General features: G+C 48.1%; 2 protein-coding genes and 1 long non-coding RNA gene across 14 annotated transcripts; 2 read left to right on the top strand and 1 right to left on the bottom strand.

Annotated features, from left to right (window-relative positions):
- Positions 1-3,702: 3,702 nt before the first annotated feature.
- On the top strand, positions 3,703-12,281 carry MTMR11 (myotubularin related protein 11). Of its 12 annotated transcripts, none has more exons than XR_012415434.1 (17): positions 3,703-4,000; positions 4,355-4,430; positions 4,908-5,029; positions 5,251-5,311; positions 5,482-5,624; positions 6,080-6,158; positions 6,280-6,415; positions 6,663-6,750; positions 6,908-6,996; positions 7,081-7,205; positions 8,610-8,676; positions 8,765-8,990; positions 9,462-9,675; positions 9,958-10,131; positions 10,375-10,557; positions 11,006-11,299; positions 11,605-12,281. XR_012415434.1 is itself a non-coding variant. In XM_005542032.4 (17 exons), exons 1-17 carry the CDS (start codon positions 3,935-3,937, stop codon positions 11,791-11,793), a joined length of 2,130 nt encoding a protein of 709 aa, XP_005542089.3. In that variant the 5' UTR covers positions 3,703-3,934; the 3' UTR covers positions 11,794-12,281. The 12 variants fall into 12 exon arrangements, 6 of the variants coding, with proteins under 6 accessions (XP_005542089.3, XP_045232549.2, XP_065402755.1 ...); XR_012415431.1 differs by having other exon boundaries at positions 9,509-9,675; XR_012415430.1 differs by having other exon boundaries at positions 8,920-8,990.
- On the bottom strand, positions 8,352-22,443 carry LOC141407246 (uncharacterized). The gene is made up of 2 exons (XR_012415477.1): positions 22,361-22,443; positions 8,352-10,222 (listed from the first exon to the last, which is right to left on the bottom strand). It is a non-coding gene; the product is annotated as an uncharacterized lncRNA (long non-coding RNA).
- SF3B4 (splicing factor 3b subunit 4) lies at positions 13,102-17,527 on the top strand. Its single transcript, XM_005542035.4, has 6 exons — positions 13,102-13,179; positions 13,612-13,740; positions 13,979-14,521; positions 14,851-15,057; positions 16,829-17,002; positions 17,114-17,527. The coding sequence occupies exons 1-6, from the start codon at positions 13,146-13,148 to the stop codon at positions 17,299-17,301; spliced, it is 1,275 nt and encodes a 424-aa protein (XP_005542092.1). The 5' UTR covers positions 13,102-13,145; the 3' UTR covers positions 17,302-17,527.
- Positions 22,444-22,469: the final 26 nt, after the last annotated feature.

The raw sequence follows: 22,469 nt of genomic DNA on the forward strand, positions 1-22,469 counted from the left end.
TGGGGATGGTGTTAAACTCAGTGCTGTAGAGGGCCATGCTTCTATTAGCTCAGCTTTGGTTTTTTTTTTTTTTTTTTTTCTATCAAGCAAAACTGAGGCCCACAGACAAACAAGAATTAGCAGTGACTTCATGTTGTATATCTGCAGGGGGATACTGAGCCCAAAAGAAGGAGGCTGGTTTTGAATGTGTTCTGAGAACCTAGCTTTTGCCATTCTTACTCCTTTTAGCCACGTGTCCAAGGTTCCAGTCACTTTTTTTTTTTTTTTTCCTCAGTAAAGAGTATTTCAGAGATGACTGTCTCTGAATTACTCAGACACCTCTGGACTCTGAGTCTTCTTTCTTTTTTCTTTTCTTTTTTTTTTTTTTTTTGAGACAGAGTCTCCCTCAGCCGCCTAGGCTGGAGTGCAGTGGTGCGATCTCAGCTCACTCCAACCACCGTCTCCTGGGTTCAAGCGATTCTCCCATCTCAGCCTCCCAAGTAGCTGGGATTACAGGCACCCGCAATCATGCACAGCTCATTTTTGTATTTTAGTAGAGACGGGGTTTCACCATATTGACTAGGCTGGTCTTGAACTCCTGACTTCAGGTGATCCGCCAGCCTTGGCCTCCCAAAGTGCTGGGATTACAGGCATGAGCCACCGTGCCCGGCCTCTGTGTCTTCCTTCTCCAATGAGTCAGTGCCCCAGACGTACAGCCACAGGTGAGAAGACAGAATTAGAAGCCCCTTCCCGGCCTGGAATCACCTGCACTCCAGATTTTTCTAATTTCCTTCTTTCCCTCCAGGCCTTTCAACTATAGATTTGGATGAGTCATGCAGGCATTCTGTCTTTTTTACTTTGCAGACACCCCGTCTGCAAATCACAGGGTATTTTGCCTCCATATGTTGGTTGGGTAACAAAATATTACGATGTCCCCATGTAGACTTTCTCCGTGCCACCTCCTGCATTGGCCAAGTGGGTAAGGGGCAGTAGAAAAGAGCAACAGAAGCTGGCTGGTAGCAGTTAAGAGGAATGGGGGTGGGAAGGACCTTGGCCTCTTTCTGTGCTTATAACTGGATCTGTGACTCATCTTGTGAGTCACTCAGCTCCACCTCCCTCCTCCGGCTGCCCCTCCCAGCAGCCTTTACTCCTGGCACAAACCTGCAGCCAGACTAGGATTCTGAAAATGGAAAAATCTGACATAGCCCCTTGCCTCTCCACCCTGGTCTTCATCTAGTACTTCTGCTGGGGGTGTGTGGGATGGGGAGAGGCAGCCTTAACCCTCAGCTCCTGCCCACTCCATTCCTGGTTAAGTATTGATCCAAATCTCCCAATTTTTTTCTCCTAATTTCCCCCGAACCCCCACTTTTTTTTTTTTTTTTTTTTTTTTGAGACGTAGTTTCGTTCTTGTCGCCCAGGATGGAGTGCAATGGCGCGATCCCGGCTCACTGCAACCTTTGTCTCCTGGGTTCAAGCGATTCTCCTGCCTCCTCAGCCTCCCAAGTAGCTGGGATTACAGGCACCCACCACCACGCCTGGCTAATGTTTTTTTTCTTTTTCTTTTTTCTTTTTTTTTGAGACGGAGTCTCACTCTGTCGCCCAGGCTGGAGTGCAGTGGCAAGATCTCAGCTCACTGCAAGCTCCGCCTCCCGGGTTCACGTCATTCTCCTGCCTCAGCCTCCCGAGTAGCTGGGACTACAGGCGCCCGCCACCTCGCCTGGCTAGTTTTTTGTATTTTATTAGTAGAGACGGGGTTTAGCCAGGATGGTCTCGATCACCTGACCTCGTGATCCGCCCGTCTCGGCCTCCCAAAGTGCTGGGATTACAGGCGTGAGCCACCGCGCCCGGCCTTTTTTTTTTTCTTTTTTTTTGTTTTTTTAGTAGAGTCGGAATTCACCAGGTTGGCCAGGCTGGTCTCGAATTCCTGACCTCAGGTGATCCACCCACCTCAGCCTTCCAAAGTGCTAGGATTACAGGCATGAGCCACCGCCCCCACACTCCCTTGCCCGATATTTTTTCCTCCGTGTTCCTCCACTGTCTCCACACCTCAAAGTGCTAAATAATAGAATGAGGCTGTTGAATAAAGGATGGTGGTGAGAAGGAAAGTGGATAATGGGATTTAAAAGTTAGGTACACACCTCTTCTTATGCTTTTTTTTTGAGATGGAGTATTGCTGTGTTGCCCAGGCTGGAGTGTAGTCATGAGATCTTGGCTCATTGCAACCTCTGCTTCCTGGGTTCAAGCGATTCTCCTGCCTCAGCCTCCCAAGTAGCTGGGATTATAGGTGTGAGCCACTACACCTGGCTAATTTTTGTGTTTTCAGTAGAGATGGGGTTTCACCATGTTGGCCAGGTGGTCCTGAACTCCTGACCTCAAGTGATCCGCCTGCCTTGGCTTTCTAAAGTGCTTGGGATTACAGGTGTGAGCCACTGCGCCCAGCCCCTATTTTCTTTTTACAACGGACTTTGGGAAGTATTTTCTTCCCCCAAGAGGTTGAGGCCCATGGAATGCATTAGGGGGAGGTGGGGTGGTGATGCTCTGTAGCCTTTAGGACTTCTAGAATCAGGCTTCTGGGCCACCTCCCTAGCAGGTGTATACCTCTTTGTTGCAGACTGACTTCCTGTCTCACAATATCTTCACTATTTCCACAGTTGCAGCCAAGACAGGAAACTGAAAGCTGAGGCCAGAAGGGTGGTGTACTGGGGGGAGGGAAAAATTGAGTGTCACTTTGGAAAACTGGTGCCCCCACCTAAGGATTGCTGCCTCTGTAGATTCAAAAGCAATAAAACAGCAGCTCATTAACTCTTATTTTGTATTTTATTTTCTGTCTTTTTCATGTCTAAATAAAGATTTTTGCTTTGCTGTCCCCAAGTCCCCCTCCTTTAAAGGAGCTGCAGCTCCTTGACTTCTCTCCTTGTTCCCAGCTTTTCTTACCCAGCTTTGCTTCTTGGGTTGCAGATGGGAGGGACGGGGGATGGACTGTTGAGCTGAAGAGAGGTTTCCAGCCCTCACCTGTGAAAGCCCTGAACATGAATCATTCATTTGGAGATCTGGTGTCTGGGTTGGAGGGGTGGAGTCACATACGGGAATGGGCACCAATTGGTTGTGTATCTACGTGATGGGCAAGATTAACTGGTAAGATCTTTTTGTCCCACCTGCATCCACAAGACTTGCACACAAGCATACTTGTACTTGTGCCTGCATCTTGGACACATTTCCATCTCTTTTTATACTTCTCCACTGCACTCTTCACATGATGTCTGTGTCATGCCCTCTAGAGAAAGACATGCAAAACCACTTTAACCAGTTTCCCTGCTTCCCCACCTAATTCCCCCCAGGTCTAATTTTCATTTTCTTCTGGAAGAGGGGACAAGGAGGCTTGAACCACTTTCACATTCCTACCCCTCTCCCTGCCCCAAACCCCTTTGAGAAGACAAAAGAACTGAGCTTCCAAGGGAAGTCATCACTGAGACACTCCAGAGAGGTAGCCCAAATGATTCCAGCTTCATAATCAATAGAGCTGCTCCCCTCAAACAGTCCCCAGTACTCATGAACAGGAAGAGAACAGGGTCTGGGATTGGGGTAAAGAAGAGAGTCGGTATTTTTCTCTGAGTCCCCATTTCTCCCCAACCCGTCCGTCTCAGATTCCACCGTTTCCTCTCCACTTTTCCAGAATTGTGTGTATTCTCCTTTAAGGGGCTGGGCATCTCTCCCGCCCTCTCCAGAGTCGACTGAAGTTTCCGAGGAGACTTCTCAGGCTGGGCTGGACACACCTTTCCAAGGACCCCCACACTCTGCTCTGTGCACCTCAAATGTGCCTTTCCCTTGTGTCCAACCCCCTACCCCTCTCCCTAACTGCCCTCTTCTCAACAAGACTCAGCCTCTCCCTGAGGTGGGTGAGCATCCTTGAGGTTTCCCACCCTTAACTGCTCCGTCCCCGGATGGAGCCAGAGAAATGTGGTGGGGGGGCCGGGGCCAGAGTTTCAACATTGCCCCCCAGAAGGAGGAGCCAGAGATGGGGGTAAGGAGAAGGAATTTGGGGGGGGTGTCGGCAAGAGGGTGAGAATGGGGATGAGGTGGAGATAAAAGGGGGAAGCAAAGGTTCTAGAGGAGGAGGAGGGTGTGTCTGTCCTATCAGCTTCTGCTGATGGAGCCTGGTCTGTCTTTTTCATAGTCTCAATTTCGTTGTCTCATTATCCATTAACCAGCCCCTCCCTTTACTGTCTGCCAGCCCTGGTAGGTCTGGAGCTCCCCACAGACACTGATCTCAGTTTCCCCCGAGAGTGTGAGTGTAGGCCTCTAAAGGCAGCTACCTTTGGGGAGTTGGGGAGCCTAGGGGTTAACTCTAGACCCCCCTCAACTCTCTGGACCAAAGTCTGTCCAGGAAAGCAGGATGCCGGAGCACAGGAGTCGTCAGCCTAGCAGTTGCCTGGCCTCCAGATGCCTCCCAGGTAATAATGCCCTAGCACTCTCCAAAGACTCTTCCAAATTTCATCCTATACCAATCTCGTTTCATGCTCTCACCAAAGATACCCCTGTGTTCCTCTCCTGGCTCAAAGTACTTCTGCCTGAGGCTCACTGTCCTCCCCAACGGCCTCTAGAGCTGGCTGAGAGCTGGACCTTGACATTCCTTCTGTTTCCTTGACCCTGTTACCCCTTTTCAAATTTACTTATTCAATACATAGTTAGTGCCTGCTATGTGCCAGGCCCTGTTCTAGGCTCTGTTCTAGTTACAGAAATTTAAATACACACACACACACACACACACACACACATCTCTTTCCTCCTCATAAGCTTACATTGTAGTGGGCTTTGGGGAGGATTTTAATCTTCCCTATTTAGATCTCCCTTTCTCAGAGGGGTGGGTGTATCCAAGTGTGGGCAACACTGGGAATAGTCATAACGGGGCTTCCCTTCTTCCCCTTTAGGGGAGCAGATCCTAGCATGGGCCCCAGGGCTGAGGAAGGGGCTGGAACCGGAATTGTCTGGAACCCTGATCTGTACCAACTTTAGGGTCACCTTCCAGCCCTGTGGATGGCAGCAGAATGAGGTGAGATGGTTGGGGCAACAAAAATGACAGCTAGTGGGAAATGGGTAGGGGAGTCTAGCAGGATTTAGACAAACATTATGGGTTAAGGGCTGTCTTTTGAATGTGTCATTGATAATCAGTGGGAACTCTCTCTAGGGTAGTTGCACCCTAGGGGTTGGGGCTGCCAGAGTAGGAAAATGAGGGCCATTTCAGATGTCTACCCAGTCACATGCTTCCTCTAGGACACTCCCTTAAGCAGTGAATATGATTTTGCCCTGGTCAACATTGGGCGATTAGAGGCTGGTAAGTTGGGGGGGTTTGATGAAGGGTTCACTGGGTGTGTTGGAACTCCCTCCTCCTCATCCTTCCTATATTCTCAGAAAACAGCAGGGATGGAGTGGGATGGGCTGGAAGAGTCCCTTCTGGAGGGATCCTGGTCCATGGTTACACTGCTCTGTACCTCTTCACTTCAGTGAGCGGCTTGTCCCGAGTCCAGCTCCTCCGTCCAGGGTCCCTGCTTAAATTTATCCCTGAGGAGATTATGATTCACGGCCGAGACTTCCGGCTACTCAGAGTTGGTTTTGAGGCTGGAGGCCTAGAGCCTCAGGCTTTTCAGGTAAGAGGCCCCTAACCTGAGGCTTCCTCCTCATCTCAGAACCTTGGGATCCTCTCACTGACAATTTCCGAGATTCCTCCAGTCCCTGGGATCCTCTCATCATTCCCCCTGCTTCTCTCAAGGAAAGGCTAAAAGGCTGGGATAAATGATTGTGTGATGAGAGTAAAGAGCCTGCGCTCCAGCCTTACTCTATTAATTACCAGCAGTGTGACTCTGGGCGAGTTTCCTCCTCTGAAAAACCAGGATTCCTCCCAGAATCATTATTCTAGGATTCTGTGGTTCCAGATTTGTTCTCCCGACCCCAGTCCCCATGACCTGAGGAAGCCCCCTTCTCTAGGGACTTTCTTCACTGTTCTTTATTATTGGCAAAGAGAGTGGAGCAACACATGTGCTCCATTTCCTTCTTTTCACTTACTCAGCCTAAGCCAAAGGATGGAATGTCCTCTCCTCCACAGGTGACCATGGCCATTGTCCAAGCCAGAGCTCAGAGCAATCCAGCCCAACCGTATTCGGGGATAACCCTGAGCAAGGCTGGTGAGTGAGAGTACTTTAGGGTAAGGAAGAATCTGAAAAAGCAGAGGATGGCTGACGACAAAGAGCCGAGAAGCTGTCTCCGATTTTCTCCTTCCTCCTCTATGTCTCACTCCTGTTCTAGGCCAGGCTTCTGGCTCCAGAAAACCACCAGTTCCTCTCATGGAGACAGCGGAAGACTGGGAGACTGAGCGGAAGAAGCAGGCAGCCAGAGGCTGGAGAGTCACCACGGTCAACGAGAGGTTCGACGTAGCCACCAGGTGATGCCCCAGTGCACCCCAACCCTGCTGCTCTCTCAATCTTCCCTTAGTTCCTTGATCCTCTAAAGCTAGGACTTCCCACAAACTCCAGCCTCCTAGACACCCACAAAGCTATTTCTCTTACCTCCTAGATCCCTAAACCTGAAATCCCTTGGAATGGTCCCTCCGAAGCAGCTTCCTTGTAATAACAGCTTTACGTTGTAATGAAGTCACTGAGTCAAACTGTAATACCACTCTCATTTCACAGCCTCCCCCGTTACTTCTGGGTCCCTAACCGAATTCTGGACAGTGAGGTCAGGAGAGCATTTGGCCACTTTCATCAGGGCCGTGGACCGGTCAGTGTGAGGGTTAGGGTAATGGCTGTGGATTAGAGGGTCATGGGAGGCCAGGGACAATGTGGAGGGAGGAACCTCTGTGAGGTCTGTGTGGGGGCAAGGGTAGCGTGGAGCTAGGTGTTTCTCCCACAATGACCCTCTTCTGTCCCATGTGAAGCGCTTGTCCTGGCATCACCCTGGAGGCAGTGATCTTCTCCGCTGTGGAGGCTTCTATACAGCCAGCGACCCTAATAAGGAGGATATCAGGTGAGGGAGGCTTGATGAGAAGAATCAAGGGTTAGGTGCTCAGGGCAGACTCCTTCTCTTATTTCCTGACTCCCTCCCCTCCAGAGCAGTGGAGTCGATGCTCCAGGCTGGGCATTCAGATGTTGTCCTGGTAGACACTATGGATGAGCTGCCCAGCCTTGCGGATGTCCAACTTGCCCACCTAAGGCTGAGGGCCCTCTGCCTGCCTGGTGAGAATAACCTTTGACCCCTCACCCTCACCCCTAGGTCTGCTGAGCCTAACCTGGTTTACCCTTTGCTTGCTGTAGATGAATAGCTCTTTAGTCCAATAAGCCTGTTCTCTTTTCTTTTCTTTTTTTTTTTTTTTTTTTCTTGAGACGGAGTCTCGGCTGGGCATGGTGGCTCGCGCCTGTAATCTCAGCACTATGGGAGGCCGAGGCAGGTGAATCACCTGAGGTCAGGAGTTTGAGACCAACCTGGCCAACGTGGTGAAACCCTGTTTCTACTAAAAATAAAAAAAAATAAAAAAAATAAAAATTGGCTGGGTGCGGTGGCAGACGCCTGTAATCCTGGCTACTTGGGAGGCTGAGGCACAGAGAATCGCTTGAACCCAGGAGGTGGGTGAACTGAGAATGTGCCATTGCATTCCAGCCTAGGCGACAAGAGTGAAACTTGTTTAAAAAAAAAAAAAAAAGGCCAGGTGCGGTGGCTCACGCCTGTAATCCCAGAACTTTGGGAGGCCGAGGTGGGCGGATCACAAGGTCAGGAGATCGAGACCATCCTGGCGAACACGGTGAAGCCCCGTCTCTACTAAAAATACAAAAAAATTAGCCGGGCATGGTGGCGGGCACCTGTAGTCCCAGCTTCTAGGGAAGCTGAGGCAGGAGAATGGTGTGAACCTGGGAGGCAGCGGAGCTTGCAGTGAGCAGAGATCGCGCCACTGCACTCCAGCCTGGGCGACAGAGCGAGACTCCGTCTCAAAAAAAAAAAAAAAAAAAAAAAAGGCAGATGAGACGGAGTCTCCCTCTGTCGCCCAGGCTGGAGTGCAGTGGCACGATCTTGGCTCATTGCAACCTCCAACTCCCATGTTCAAGCGGTTCTCCTGCCTCAGCCTCTCTACTAACTGGGATTATAGGCGCCTGCCACCATGCCTGGCAATTTTTGTATTTTTAGTAGAGACGAGGTTTCACCATGTTCCCCGTGTTAGACTAGGCTGGTCTCGAACTCCTCAGGTGATCCACCCACCTTGTCCTCCTAAAGTGCTGGGATTATAGGCATGAGTCACCGTGCCTGGCCAGTGAGACTGTTTTCTACTCACCTCCCATCTCTCCCACCTCTCCCACAGACTCACTGATTTCCTGTCTTCTTGACCCCAATTTATTCTTTTTTAAACAGCTTTATTGAGACATAATGTACATACCATAAAATTTACCCTTCACTGAAGTATACAATTCAGTGAGTTTTATGGTATTTACAATGTTGTACAACCATCACCACAGTTTAATTTTAGAAAACCATCCTGGCCATTTACAATTACTTTTCATTCCTATTCTTAACCCAGCAGGCTATCAACCTGAATCCTGAATCCTGAGTTCTAATCTCTTTGCCCTTCTGATCTTTCTACTCTCTATCAGATTCATCTGTGGCTGAGGATAAATGGCTTTCAGCCCTGGAAGGAACACGATGGCTGGACTATATCAGGTACTCCTTCGCTTCTTCTAGCCATCATTTATAATTCAACCTTCTTCAACCTTCTGTTAACTTGGGCTCCTAAATGGCCTTTCTTTAGTTCTTCTCCTCAGCTTCCCAAGAAGACTGCCATTTTCTGCTTTTTAGAAGAAAGAGGGGTAGGATTTGGAGTCGGCCTTATTCCATCCCATGACCCATCACTCCATTCCCCTAGGCTTATCATTTTTCCTCCCTCTTCCTCATCTGCTCCTCCAGGGCTTGTCTTCGAAAGGCCAGTGACATTTCAGTATTAGTGACATCCAGGGTTCGTTCTGTAATACTTCAAGGTGAGTTCCTTGGGTAAGCCCATTCCATTCTTTGCCTCTTTTCTTTACCCACCTGACCAGATTGCATTCAGGGAGGGAGACCCACCAGGCTTCTTCCTCTCCTGTTCCTGGGAACTACCTGCGAGCTCTACTCTCATCCTTCAGTGCTCTCTCTGCCTCCCCATCACACCTTGTGGTCCCTGATACTAGGATGGTCTTAGCCCCTTTGTTCCTTTCCTTCCATCAGTGGATGGGGACTGGGGTTGGGGTGGGAAGGGCAGTGTGGAAGCTGGTTTGAGAATTATGATTCTGCCCCTTACATGTGAAACTGGGTATTTCTATCCGGGTGGAGTCTAGGACGTGAATCATTCAAGGTCTTTGTTTTTTCTTCACTTCTATGTGCTCTCTCAATCCTTCCTACCCCAAACCTTTCCCCTCTGTGCCTCTCACTTCTCATTGCCATACTTCTCTTCTCATTCTCTTCTGCCCTAGTTTCTTGGACCCCTCTTCTTTGTCCCTTCTTCCTCTTTATCACCCAGAGCGCGGTGATCGTGATCTCAATGGCCTCCTCTCTTCACTCGTCCAGCTGCTTTCAGCCCCCGAAGCCCGAACACTGTTTGGCTTCCAATCCCTAGTGCAGCGAGAGTGGGTGGCAGCTGGACATCCCTTCCTGACTCGGCTTGGGGGAACTGGGGCCAGTGAAGAGGTGAGAACAATTTGGGATGGCATCGGGGGGATATTACTAAAGAAGTAAGAGAATGAGAAAATTATTTTGTATAATTCACTGGAGGTGAATCCAGTCAGAAGGGCCCCAAGGTTAGGCTGAGATGAAGATCCTGATGAGTGAGGCCTCATAAGCCCCTGCTACCCTCAATTCAGATTTTCATTCCCCGACCTCCATAGTGCCCCCTATTCCCTTATCATCTCATCATCCCCCCTCTTCGGGTCCCAATAATCCCTTCCAACCTCTTAATTTCTCTCTTTTCAGGCTCCGGTGTTTCTCCTCTTCCTTGATTGTGTCTGGCAGCTCCTCCAGCAGTTTCCAGCTGATTTTGAATTCTCTGAGTTTTTCCTTCTTGCTCTTCATGACAGCGTCAGGGTTCCTGACACCCTTACCTTCCTGAGAAATACCCCCTGGGAGCGCGGAAAGCAGAGCGGACAGGTCAGTGACTTCTATTTTTGACTTGTGTTTTTTTTCCATCGAGATGTACTCTCTGAAGTTTGGTCTTGATTTGTTTTATGAGAAGTGAGGTCTGTGGGTGGGGAGGGAGAGATTTAGTCTCATTTTCAGGACAGGACTTTTGCCCTATATCTTTCCTAGAATAAGAGGTGAGAATCTCATGATTTGTCTCTAGATGTGGGAGGATTGTGTGTAACCATCCTTTTTCTTGCTTCCTCTGTCCAGTTAAACTCCTATACACAAGTCTACACCCCAGGATACTCCCAGCCCCCAGCTGGGAACTCTTTTAACCTGCAGCTGTCTGTCTGGGACTGGGATTTACGCTATAGCAATGCACAGATACTACAATTCCAGAATCCTGGCTATGACCCAGAACACTGTCCAGATTCCTGGCTCCCTAGACCGCAGGTGAAGTGTCTAAACTTCCTAAATTCCCTTGACGTTCCCACAGGCTCATGCTGCTAGACAGTGAGAAGTGAAAGACACAATGTCTTGAGTTCCTTAGGGAAAGCTACTCCACTACTCTTCTGCAGCTGTCACTTATAGTCCCTGGGTGTCCCTAGGAAGACAGAAGTCCTAGAATAGCACAGAGGGCACCCTTTTTGTCCTTCCTCAAGTCTGTTTACTCATCTTCCTGTCTCATGCACACATAAGTTGCCCTAAAATCAACCTTAATCAGTCCTGAGGCTTAGTTGAAGCCTAATGAGGAGGGTAGAAGAATTCTCATGGGGAGGCTTGTAGTTCTAGTCACCAGTACAGTGAGTGGATGGCAGCAGGACACCCTATCCCGATCCAGATTGGGGAAACTAGGGTTATCTGGTCTCTCTGTTGCCAGCTGATTTCCTTTTCCCTTTAGCCAAGCTTCATGATTCCTGGACCCCCCAGTTCTGTGTGGCTCTTCTCTAGAGGAGCATTGACCCCCTTAAATCAGCTCTGTCCTTGGCGGGACAGTCCCTCCCTGCTGGCAGTCTCTTCTCGTTGGCTCCCTCGACCTGCTATCTCCTCTGAAAGCCTGGCTGACCAGGAATGGGGTCTCCCCTCACATTGGGGAGCTTGCCCTTTACCTCCAGGGCTGCTGCTGCCTGGATATCTGGGACCCCAGATCAGGTTCTGGAGACGCTGCTACCTGAGGGGAAGGCCTGAGGTCCAGGTAAGAAGGGAAAATAAGACTGGGAGTGGGAGAAGGGACTTGACTCTGCTGAACCAGATGAACAGGAGCTGGAAAGGCAAGGAGCTGAAGGCTGGGGGGACTGGGAAGTGAAGTTCTACTCCTCTTGGTGTCAAACAGGGTTTGGGAGTGTAGGAGGTGCGGGAAAGTGCTTGTGGCTTAGATTAAGTGGAATTTAGGGCACAGCTGGAAAGAGAAACAGAATTAAAGACACCAGAAGTAGCAGAGAAGCAGGGGGCCAGAGCTACAACAGTATTCCTCTCTGTTCCTCTTTGCCTCCTCCCCAGATGGGCCTCTCAGCTCCTACAATCTCTGGCCTCCAGGATGAGCTATCCCATCTTCAGGAGCTATTACGGAAATGGACACCAAGAATATCTCCTGAAGTTCACTCCAAGAAAAGAGATCCACATACCATTCTCAATCCCACTGAAATTGTGGGCATTCTCAAAGGCAGGGCAGAGGGGGATCTGGGGTAGAGGACGGTTCTGTCTAATCCTTTTTTTTTTTTTTTTTTTGTTTCTGGACTTGCAGCCTCAGCTTTCACACTCCAGCCCTTAAGTTCACTAAGAAGGTCTGAGTTTCTGCTGCAGATGGTGGTGTTAACTGCTGCAACTCTTGTCCTGTCTTGCTTAGTTCCTACGGATATTTTTGTTTCTTGTCATTTGAAAGATTAAGAAACAAAAACAATCCAGAAATTGATCGGTTTTTTTAGACCAATTCCATCCCTTCTGGATAACCAGATGTTAAATCGTGAGATCAGAGATGCTGTTCATCAGTCCCAACAAGATGGCCTAGAGATCGCATTCTCACCTCGCCTTGCTGCTGCTTTAATTCCAACTTCTATTTCTTCCCTTATAGTTTTCTATGGGAATGAGGCGGATACAGGAAACACCCTGTCTCCTGTGTATTTTTGTAGCGGAATTTTCTATTTAAGGGGCTCATTAAAGCATAGTATTTATACACATTACTGGCATTGTTTCTTGTGTTTGAATAAAGGATTCTCCTAGGTAGGAAAGTGGTGGGTAAAAGGTGGGTATGATCCAAGAGAGGAAAGCATCTACTGTATTATTGCTAAGGAAATAGGGGAACTGGATTTGGTGAGACTCTGCAGAATTCAAGTGCAGTTTGGGGAAAGGATTCTGTGTGTGTCTCCCATTTAGAGGCAGATGGGGCCAGATTGTTCTAGAGATCCAGACTGAAGTCTCTGAGCTCCGATCCTATCCACCCCTCACCTGTGGTCACACACCACCTTGGAGCTGCCCTCACCCTCCCCATGCAATTACGACGAGATGAGCGCAGACGTCACTCCAGCTCAGACATTTCGCAGTCTCCTCCCCTGAGGGAAAACCAAATACCTCCAGCCCAAATCAGGGCTGTTGAGGCCAAATCTGCAAGAAGGTTGCAGGCGAGATGGAGGGTTCCCTCTGCGCCTGAAAGCAGCCAAGTCCTCGGGTTGGGGGGACTCTTCAGCACATCCTTCTCTGGACAACAAAACATCATCACTGGCTACAAAATACATGAAAACTGAAGTTTTTGTTCTTTTAGCTTTCGAATTTACATTTTTGGGAGCAGTGTGATTCTTTCAAGTCTAGCAGTGCATTAAGACGGTCTGAGCCACTAGCAGCGGCACCTCTGCGCGAGTGCCGAGGACTCCACCGCTCAACCCGAGTTAAGTCTTGGAGGATCCTAAAATGGCTGCAGCCGCTTCCAGGCCCCTCCTCTTCCGCGGCTCCGCCCACCGCTACGTCCTCCTTCGCCCCGGAAGTGGAAGTCGTGCTGAGGTCAGAAGGCGGAACCGCTGCTGGGAGACGGCGGGAGCTCTTTCGCCATGGCTGCCGGGCCGATCTCCGAGCGGAACCAGGGTAACTGGAGGGGGAAAGTCTGGAATGGGCTCAGCGTGGCTAGGAGGCCCCTACTACAGCCAGAAGTGCCTCTGCAGGGGTGGGAGACTGGACTCATCCATTCCCCAGAGGGCGCGAGACCGGCCCCGTGCCTCCTGGGGGCGGGGTGGCCAGGTGCTGGCTGAGGCCTGTGTGTGTGATACTTACGTCCAATCCCCTGCTGAGTTCTCACTCAAAAAAACAAAAAAATCCACTCAGAATACTAAATTAGACTTCAGAGGATTCCTGAAGTCCTGGAGAGAGAAGTTTAAGGGTTTAACTTTTTTTTTTTGCTCCTGTCCCCTACCCGCGTCCCCAGTTCCCCCGGTTGGGTTCCATCTTCATGTTTCCATCACCTCCTTCTTTCATGTTATACTCTCACCCTTGCTCTAACTTTCTGCTCCCTCCCTTCAGATGCCACTGTGTACGTGGGGGGCCTGGATGAGAAGGTTAGTGAACCACTGCTGTGGGAACTGTTTCTCCAGGCTGGACCAGTAGTCAACACCCACATGCCAAAGGATAGAGTCACTGGCCAGCACCAAGGTGAGTACATGACAAGGGGCAGTTTGCTTCCGGAGGGTCCCGGCAGTATTCACAACTGTTTTGGAATAACATGAGCAACCTAAAGTATTTCTTTCTTTTAAGCCTCTGTTCAGTTTATTTCTGGAACCATTCTTAAGTGAGATTGTTTCTTTCTTGTTCTTTGTGATTAGAGGGTAGATGAGTTTTACCCCATTTTCAATCTCTTATGTTGTTAACCTCCTCTTCTCCACTTCTCCAGGCTATGGCTTTGTGGAATTCTTGAGTGAGGAAGATGCTGACTATGCCATTAAGATCATGAACATGATCAAACTCTATGGGAAGCCAATACGGGTGAACAAGGCATCAGCCCACAACAAAAACCTGGATGTAGGGGCCAACATTTTCATTGGGAACCTGGACCCTGAGATTGATGAGAAGTTGCTTTATGATACTTTCAGCGCTTTTGGGGTCATCTTACAAACCCCCAAGATTATGCGGGACCCTGACACAGGCAACTCCAAAGGTTATGCCTTTATTAATTTTGCTTCATTTGATGCTTCGGATGCAGCAATTGAAGCCATGAATGGGCAGTACCTCTGTAACCGCCCTATCACCGTATCTTATGCCTTCAAGAAGGACTCCAAGGGTGAGCGCCATGGCTCAGCAGCCGAACGACTTCTGGCAGCTCAGAACCCGCTCTCCCAGGCTGACCGCCCTCATCAGCTGTTTGCAGATGCACCTCCTCCACCCTCTGCCCCCAATCCTGTGGTATCATCATTGGGGTCTGGGCTTCCTCCACCAGGTAAAGCTTTTGGTTAAAATTTGTTTGTCTTAAGGTTGGGGGAGAGAGTCAGGAGGAAGAAAAAAAGAGCCTGAAAGGGGGATGGGACATGGAGTCAGTGAGTGATGGGAAGAGGACTGAGGGGTGATGGTAGTGGTGGAGAAGAAAGTTGTTGGGTTTCTTTAGGAGGGTGAAGTTGGTTGACTTTTCTAACATTGCTTTTGATTTTAGAGCACTGGGAGGAGGGGGAAAGAGCTCACCCTGCCCAGAGAGGCCAGATCAGGACAGGCTCTTTAAAGACATTTTCTCCTCACTACCATTAACTTTTCCTTTTTCCATTTCCTCTATAGGCATGCCTCCTCCTGGCTCCTTCCCACCCCCAGTGCCACCTCCTGGAGCCCTCCCACCTGGGATACCCCCAGCCATGCCCCCACCACCTATGCCTCCTGGAGCTGCAGGACATGGCCCCCCATCGGCAGGAACCCCAGGGGCAGGACATCCTGGTCATGGACACTCACATCCTCACCCATTCCCACCAGGTGGGATGCCCCATCCAGGTAGGTGTGCTTTGTTGGGAGGGAAGAGCTTGGTAGAGCATCTCTGTTACCTCTCACCCTGCTGCCCTTTGTTCCTCAACAGTAACAGTTTCAGAGTTTCCTTTCCTTCAGACATTCTATTATAAAAACATACAAAATACTCTCTAACATCCACCTCCCTGTATCCATTTCTTAAGTTTTTCTGACAAGAAGACTATACTTGCTGGTTTTTATTTCTTTAACCTTTAGTTCCATTCTCTTCTCTGACTCCAGCTCAAAGTGGTGACCTAATTGCCAAATCTCAGGGACACGTCTGCTCCTTATCTAGTTTGACCTCTGATGTACTTGAAACTAGTCGTGTCCTCCTGTTTGAAATTCTCGTCTCTTTTTGCTTTTGCTTTTCTAGATCCTCCACCCCTCTGACTCCTTAATCTCAGCTACCATGATAGACTCTTGTCTACTTGTGCCTAGATTTTTGTGCTTGTTTCTCTTTTCTGCATATATCTATAGTTTTAATTGGGCATATACTGATGCCTCCTAGATCTGTATCTCTAGTCCATAGCTGTTGACATTCCGGATCCTTAATGCTTTAATGCTGCTGCTTAATAGATAGCGTCATTTTTCTGTCCCTCTCCTTCAAACCCATTCTTTCTCTAGCAGTCTTTTTTTTCAGGTGCTTAATTCATGAATCTGAGAGTGATGTTTGACTGCTCCCTATCACCCCACTCTTAATACCAAGTCTTATTTAATATCAGTGGCATCTCTCCCCATGGCCAGTGCCCTAGTTCAGTCTCTCATTCCCTCATTATTTAACACTTAATTTATTGTAGTAATCTCCTTCCACTTGGACTCCAGTTTTCCCTAACTTCGATCTACTTTCACAGAGTAGGTTTTTTAAAACACAGATGTGCACACACTTGCTCAAAATGACTCTGTTGCTCCCTTTTACCTACAGAGTAAAACTCAAACTCATTACCATAGCATTCACAGCTCTTTATGAGCTGGCCCCTGCCCCTCATTTCTGTAACTGCATTTTGCTCCTGATTACTGAGTTAACTGGCATTTCCTGGAATATATTGTGCTGTTTGACACACCTGTAATCTTTCTGCTTGGGATGCTTTCTTCCCATGATCTTACCCTCCTGAAGCATTCATCCTTTAGAATTAGATCTTGGCTTAGACAGTATGTTCTCTGCTACTTTCTCAAATCCTATCAACAGAGTCATTACTCCACTTGTTATATACTTCAGCATTACTATTACAGTACCTAAATCATGGGAGAAGCGAGCGTAAGGAGTTGATTGAGTAATTGGTTGGTTTGTGCTGTTGGAATAGGGTCAAGGATAGGGAGCACTTTTTACCACTCTTCTTTTTTTGTTTGTTTGTTTGTTTGTTTGGTGATGGGGTCTCACTCTTTCACTCAGGCTGGAGTGCAGTAGTGTAGTTTTGGCTTATTGTAGCCTTGATCCTCCCATCTCAGCCTCCTGAGTACCTGGGACTACAGGCACACACCACCATGCCTGGCTAATTAAAAGTATTTTTTGATAGAGATGGGTTCTCACTGTGTTGCCCAGGCTGGTCTTGAACTCCTGGGCTCAAGTGATCCACTTAGGCCTCCCGAAGTGCTGGGATTATTGGCATGAGCCACTGTGCCCAGCCAGCCTTATTTTCTGTACCCTTTTTTCTGTATAGTTCTCTTTCTGATGTCACTTTCTTTCTAATTTTGTTCTTTTCTCTATTTTCTTTGCCTTCTCTTTGTCTCTTTTCTTCTTGTGTCTGTTTTATTTTCATAGGGATGTCTCAGATGCAGCTGGCACACCATGGCCCTCATGGCTTAGGACATCCCCACGCTGGACCCCCAGGCTCTGGGGGGCAGCCACCACCCCGACCACCACCTGGAATGCCTCATCCTGGACCTCCTCCAATGGGTATGCCCCCCCGAGGGCCTCCATTCGGATCTCCCATGGGTAAGTCGTCTCTAGCCACCTCCCTCATCTGCACCTATCATGTTCTTACAGCTTCCTGTAGGCACATCCCTTGTCCCGTGCCCTTACTAACTTTTCTTTTACTCCTTGCAGGTCACCCAGGTCCTATGCCTCCGCATGGTATGCGTGGACCTCCTCCACTGATGCCCCCGCATGGATACACTGGCCCTCCACGACCCCCACCCTATGGCTACCAGCGGGGGCCTCTCCCTCCACCCAGACCCACTCCCCGGCCACCAGTTCCCCCTCGAGGTCCACTTCGAGGCCCTCTCCCTCAGTAAATTCACATTTTTCCTTCCTCCTGTTACATCTTCCCAATATCTTTTCTATTCCTTGGACCAATCAGAGATGCTGTAGCTCCTTGGGGCTAAGGTACTAATCCCTTTTAGCACCCCCAGCCCATTCCCCTTTTTAATGTAATTTTTTCCACAGGAGGTATTTCTTTTTTATGTTGGTCCTGAGTATTTTGCAAATGCACAGAGAAAATAAAACTAAACTGCTTGTTTATTTGTGGTGTTTTCCTTGACAACAGTAACTTTTTTCTTTAAGAAGAGATGTCAGAGTATCATGAAAAGAATGGTAAGGTAGGAGTAGGAGCAAGGGTGCTCACTCCACATTTTAAAGGCTTGTTCTGTAATGTACTGTTGCAGTTGCTGAGCTCTGCTGTGCACTAGAGTAATTGTTTCCTTACATAGAGCTTATCTTCTAGTTTGGAAGATAGGGGGACCCAATATCTATAGTGTAGGATCATCGTGTTTTTTTCTTTTTTCTTTTTTTTTTTGGAGACATGGTCTTGCTCTGTTGCCTAGGCTGGAGTGCGGTGGCATGATCACAGCTCACTGCACCCCCAACCTCCCAGGCTCAGGTGATTCTCCCACCAAAGCCTCCCAAGTAGCTGGGATCACAGGTGTATGCCATCACACCCAGCTAATTTTTGTATTTTTTGTAGAGGTGAGGTTTTGCCATGTTGCCCAGACTGGTTTTGAACTCCTGGGTTCAAGCGATCCCTCTGCCTCAGCCTCCCAAAGGGCTGGGATTACAGATGTGAGTCACCTCGCCCAGCCAGATTATTGTTTTAAAGTGAGAACAGATGTACCTGGAGATGTCTGGCAAAAATGAAGTAACATGCACTAAGCAATTTATTGCAGCACCGTTATAATGGCAGTAGATTGGAAACAACTCACATCTCCATCAGTAAAGGGACGGGTTGAATAAACTGATAAATTCATGCAACAGAGTACTGTGCAGCTGTAAAAAGGAATGGGGATGATCTCTACATACTGCTGTGGAGAGATCTCCAAGTGAAGAAAAATAATGTGTATAGTGTGCTACCTTCTCTAAGGGTGGCATATATATTTTCTATTTACTTAACGTTTTTAAAAATGGGTAAACCAGCTACTCAGGAGGCTGAGGCAGGAGAATCGCTTGAATCTGGGAGTTGGAGGCTGCAGTGAGCTGAGATCGTGCCATTGCATTCCAGCCTGGGCGACAGAGCGAGACTCCAACTCAAAAAAAAAAAAAAGGGTAAACCAAATACTAATGGAAATTGATAACACTGGTGAGGGAGGGGATATTGAGGGAAGTTGGATTCTCTCAGTATACTGTGTTAATGTGTTTTTCATTTGGAACAATATAGATGTCTTACATAATACAAAACAAAGTTAAAATGAGTAAATGGAGACAGTAAATGTTCCATTTTGTTCTGTTCCTACAGATGTCTGTAAACAGTCATCTCATAAGGAGTTTGTATTTCAATTTTTTTCTCATTCTCAGTCCTTCCAAACTTGATTTTCACATTTAATCTGAGTTTAAAGACTTTTCAGTAGACCAAATCCAATAGCCTTTTTTTCCCCCACGTTCTTTGCCACATTGATTCTGTTAAGTCACCCCTTTCTTGACGTGCCCTCTGGCTTATGTAACCATGAACTTTACTAAATTCTAGGCAAGAAGTGAGCCTGGCCCTCTTGTTCTCTTCCGTCATTCTCATTAACGTTTTTATGGTACCTACAAAGGCTCTCTGTTGGTGGCAGCTAAGGATTCAAAGATAAGCAAGGCAGTTCTGCCACAACTGACACACAAGAGACTGTTAATGAAACAAAATATTTTGAGAGCAGGAAGAAAGTTACCTATTCTGGCATGAAAGTCCAGGAAAATGACCAGGCGCAGTGGCCTGTAATCCCAGCACTTTGGGAGGCTGAGGCGGGCAGACCACCTGAGGTCAGGAGTTCGAGACCAGCCTGGGCAACATGATGAAACTCCGTCTCTACTAAAAATATCAAAAATTAGCCAGGTGCAGTGGCGGGCGCCTGTAATCCCAGCTACTCAGGAGGCTGAGACAGGAGAATCGCTTGAATCCGGGAGGTGGAGGTTGCAGTGAGCTGAGATCAAGTCATTGCATTCCAGCCTGGGCAACGAGCGAAACTGTCCCCCACCTACCCTGTCAAAAAAATAAAAGTCCAGGAAAACTTCCTGGGAAAAAAAGTGATACCTGCATTTAATCTTAAAGGAAGGATAGACCTTTCCCAGGCAAGGAGAAATTCATTCCAGGTGGATGGGATGTTTCTGAGGAGAAACAGATTGATAAATAACATGGTGTATAACGCACTAGAGCTGTTTGGGATTGGAGGCAGGCTGAGGTCAGAGCCAGTTAGGGAGCTCCCAAAAACCATTTCTCAGCCCTTTTTCACATCATGGCAGGGAACCATTTGAAACAACATTGAGGTAAGGGGAGGCAGCTGCTTCAGCCTGGAGGCTGTTGGCTCGGAAATTCTAGCTGCCCCAGTTTGATGTGCTTATTAGATGTTCGTGTGGTGATAATTGAATGGAGATTTTGAGTCGGGGCTTGATAGGAAGGTCTGGACTGCAGATATAAATGGGAATCATCCGCATATAGACAGTATTAAAGTCGGGACTGCCGGGGTCGGGCGCGGTGGCTCAAGCCTGGAATCCCAGCACTTTGGGAGGCTGAGACGGGTGGATCACGAGGTCAGGAGATCGAGACCATCCTGGCTAACACGGTGAAACCCTGTCTCTACTAAAAAAAAAATAAAAAACTAGCGGGGTGAGGTGACGGGCGCCTGTAGTCCCAGCTACTCGGGAGGCTGAGGCAGGAGAATGGTGTGAACCTGGGAGGCGGAGCTTGCAGTGAGCTGAGATCTGGCCACTGCGCTCCAGCCTGGGCGACAGAGCGAGACTCGTCTCAAAAAAAAAAAAAAAAAAAAAAAAAAAGTGGGGACTGCCTGTGGTGAGCAAGAAGAGAGTAGAAGCCTTCCCGCCCCTGAGACTGAGCCCATAGGAACTCTAAAATTAAATGACCCCAGCAAAGGAGACCACAAAGAAGTGGTTGGTGGGATAGGGCACTGGCACCTGGGGGAAAATGATGAAGTCGTCCCTCAGAACTTGAAAATATATACAGTCATCTGCGTATTCTCAAGGGATTGGTTCCAGGACCCTCCACAGATAATCAAAATTCACAAATGCTCAAATCTCTTATATAAAATGGCACATTTGCATATAACCTAGGCACATCCTCCAGTGTGTTTTAAATCATATCTAGATTACTTGTGATACCTACTGCAGTGTAAATACTATGCGAGTAGTTATTATACTGTATTGTTTAGGAAATAAATGTCAAGAGGAGAATGTCTATACATGTTCAGTACAAATGCAACCATCATAGGCTTAACTACATTTTCCATCCACAGTTGGTTGAATCCATGGATGCCAAACCCATGGATACGGAGGGCTGATGGTATAAGCTTTCACTCTAAGAGTACAAGATTTCTATTTTAGCAAATAAGGTATCAATGGAGAGTAGGCAAAGTCACCTTAAAGGGAAGAAACGACTCCCTGCCAGCAGGACTTGGCTATAACCTAATTGAAAATGTTAACACATTTAAATAAAGAATGTTGTCAGCCTGGCTGTGTGTGGTGGCTAATGCCTGTAATCCCAGCACTTTGGGAGGCAGAGGTGAGTGGATCACTCGAAGCTGGGAGTTCGAGACCAGCCTGGCCAACATGGGGAAACCCTGTCTCCATTAAAAATACAAAAGTTAGCGGGGCGTGGTGGCTCACGCCTGTAATCCCAGCCCTTTGGGAGGCCGAGGTGGGCGGATCACAAGGTCAGGAGATCAAGACCATCCTGGGTAACACAGTGAAACCCTGTCTCTACTAAAAATACAAAAAATTAGCCGGGCGTGGTGGTGGGCGCCTGTAGTCCCAGCTACTGGGTAGGCTGAGGCAGGAGAATGGTGTGAACCCGGGAGGTGGAGCTTGCAATGAGCCGAGATCGCACCACTGCACTCTAGCCTGGGTGACGGAGCAAGACTGTCTCAAAAAAAAAAAAAAAAAGAAAAAAAAGTTAGCTGGGTGTGGTGGCACGTGCTTGTAGACCTAGTTGCTTGGGAGGCTGAGGCAGGGGAATCACTTGAACCCGGGAGGCGGAGGTTACAGTGAGCTGAGATGGCGCCACTGCACTCCAGCCTGGGTGACAGAGTGAGGTTCCATCTTAAAAAAAAAAAAAAAAAAAGAATATGTGTTAACCTGAAGAGGGGTCAGCAATGAAAGCCTAGTAAAGGGAGAGTTCCTGAGGCCAGTCCAAGCACCATCCTGGAAAGCCATCAGATTCAGAGTAGTCCAGGAGTGCTGGCAAGGCTGCCCATAGCAAAGAGGTGGGGGTAGAAGATTATTGCCAAGAAGAGTTTTCTGGACCCATTGGCATGGCTCCTTATTGCAGATGGCCAGATGCCATTAAAGATACAAACCCTCCAGTAATGTCATTGTGCATTTATACATTGACATTATGATTCTGATTTGGCTTCAGGGAGAGAATGTACTAGACATGTAGATAGGAGTTTTCAGTCTGAGTAACAGTTAAATATTTATGATAAATTAATATTTATGTATGATGGCTTTATATTTCAGAAGACTGTGAACTTTGTTGGCATGAATGATTGTTTCCGAGATCTAGCTTTGGAGTCTGCAAAGCCCAGGCCCATGTCCCTGTCAGATGTAAATTCAACCTGTCAAATGTTACCTGTGTGGTCTCTTTGGATATAGCCTGTCAGCTTTCTCCATGTATATATCTCAGCATTCTGAAGCCTCCACATTTAGTAAGGTAGAATCACATGCTATTAGATCTGAGAGGAGCCTGATGCAGCATCTAGTACAAGCCCCCCTTTTCCAGATGAGAAACCTGAAGTTCACAGATGTGGAGAACTTGACCAAGAATTGACAGCTTGTTAGCAATGAGAACCCAGGTCCAAACCCATGTCAGTGCTGTCCAGAAGGTCCTGATCTTATCTGACATAGGCACATTCAGGATGTATTTTCCCCACTCACCGCATTTCCTCTCACTCCTTCGGCAGGGATGGTCATCAAGTGTCACCAAGTGGCATGTCTTGGATCTCTGAATCCAGATTACCGGTGCAGGAGCAAAGGAAAGATGAAA

This window comes from Macaca fascicularis, chromosome 1 (assembly GCF_037993035.2).
Source record: "Macaca fascicularis isolate 582-1 chromosome 1, T2T-MFA8v1.1".
In the NCBI taxonomy this organism is placed as follows: domain Eukaryota; kingdom Metazoa; phylum Chordata; class Mammalia; order Primates; family Cercopithecidae; genus Macaca; species Macaca fascicularis.

Coding starts and splice junctions, on each gene's coding strand:
- MTMR11 (XM_005542032.4), top strand. CDS start 3,935: ATGTGGTGGGGGGGCCGGGGCCAGAGTTTCAACATTGCCCCCCAGAAG. Junction 6,416..6,662: donor AGGTTCGACGTAGCCACCAG/GTGATGCCCCAG, acceptor CTCATTTCACAG/CCTCCCCCGTTACTTCTGGG. Junction 8,677..8,919: donor CGATGGCTGGACTATATCAG/GTACTCCTTCGC, acceptor CTGCTCCTCCAG/GGCTTGTCTTCGAAAGGCCA.
- SF3B4 (XM_005542035.4), top strand. CDS start 13,146: ATGGCTGCCGGGCCGATCTCCGAGCGGAACCAGG. Junction 14,522..14,850: donor GTCTGGGCTTCCTCCACCAG/GTAAAGCTTTTG, acceptor TTTCCTCTATAG/GCATGCCTCCTCCTGGCTCC. Junction 15,058..16,828: donor AGGTGGGATGCCCCATCCAG/GTAGGTGTGCTT, acceptor TTATTTTCATAG/GGATGTCTCAGATGCAGCTG.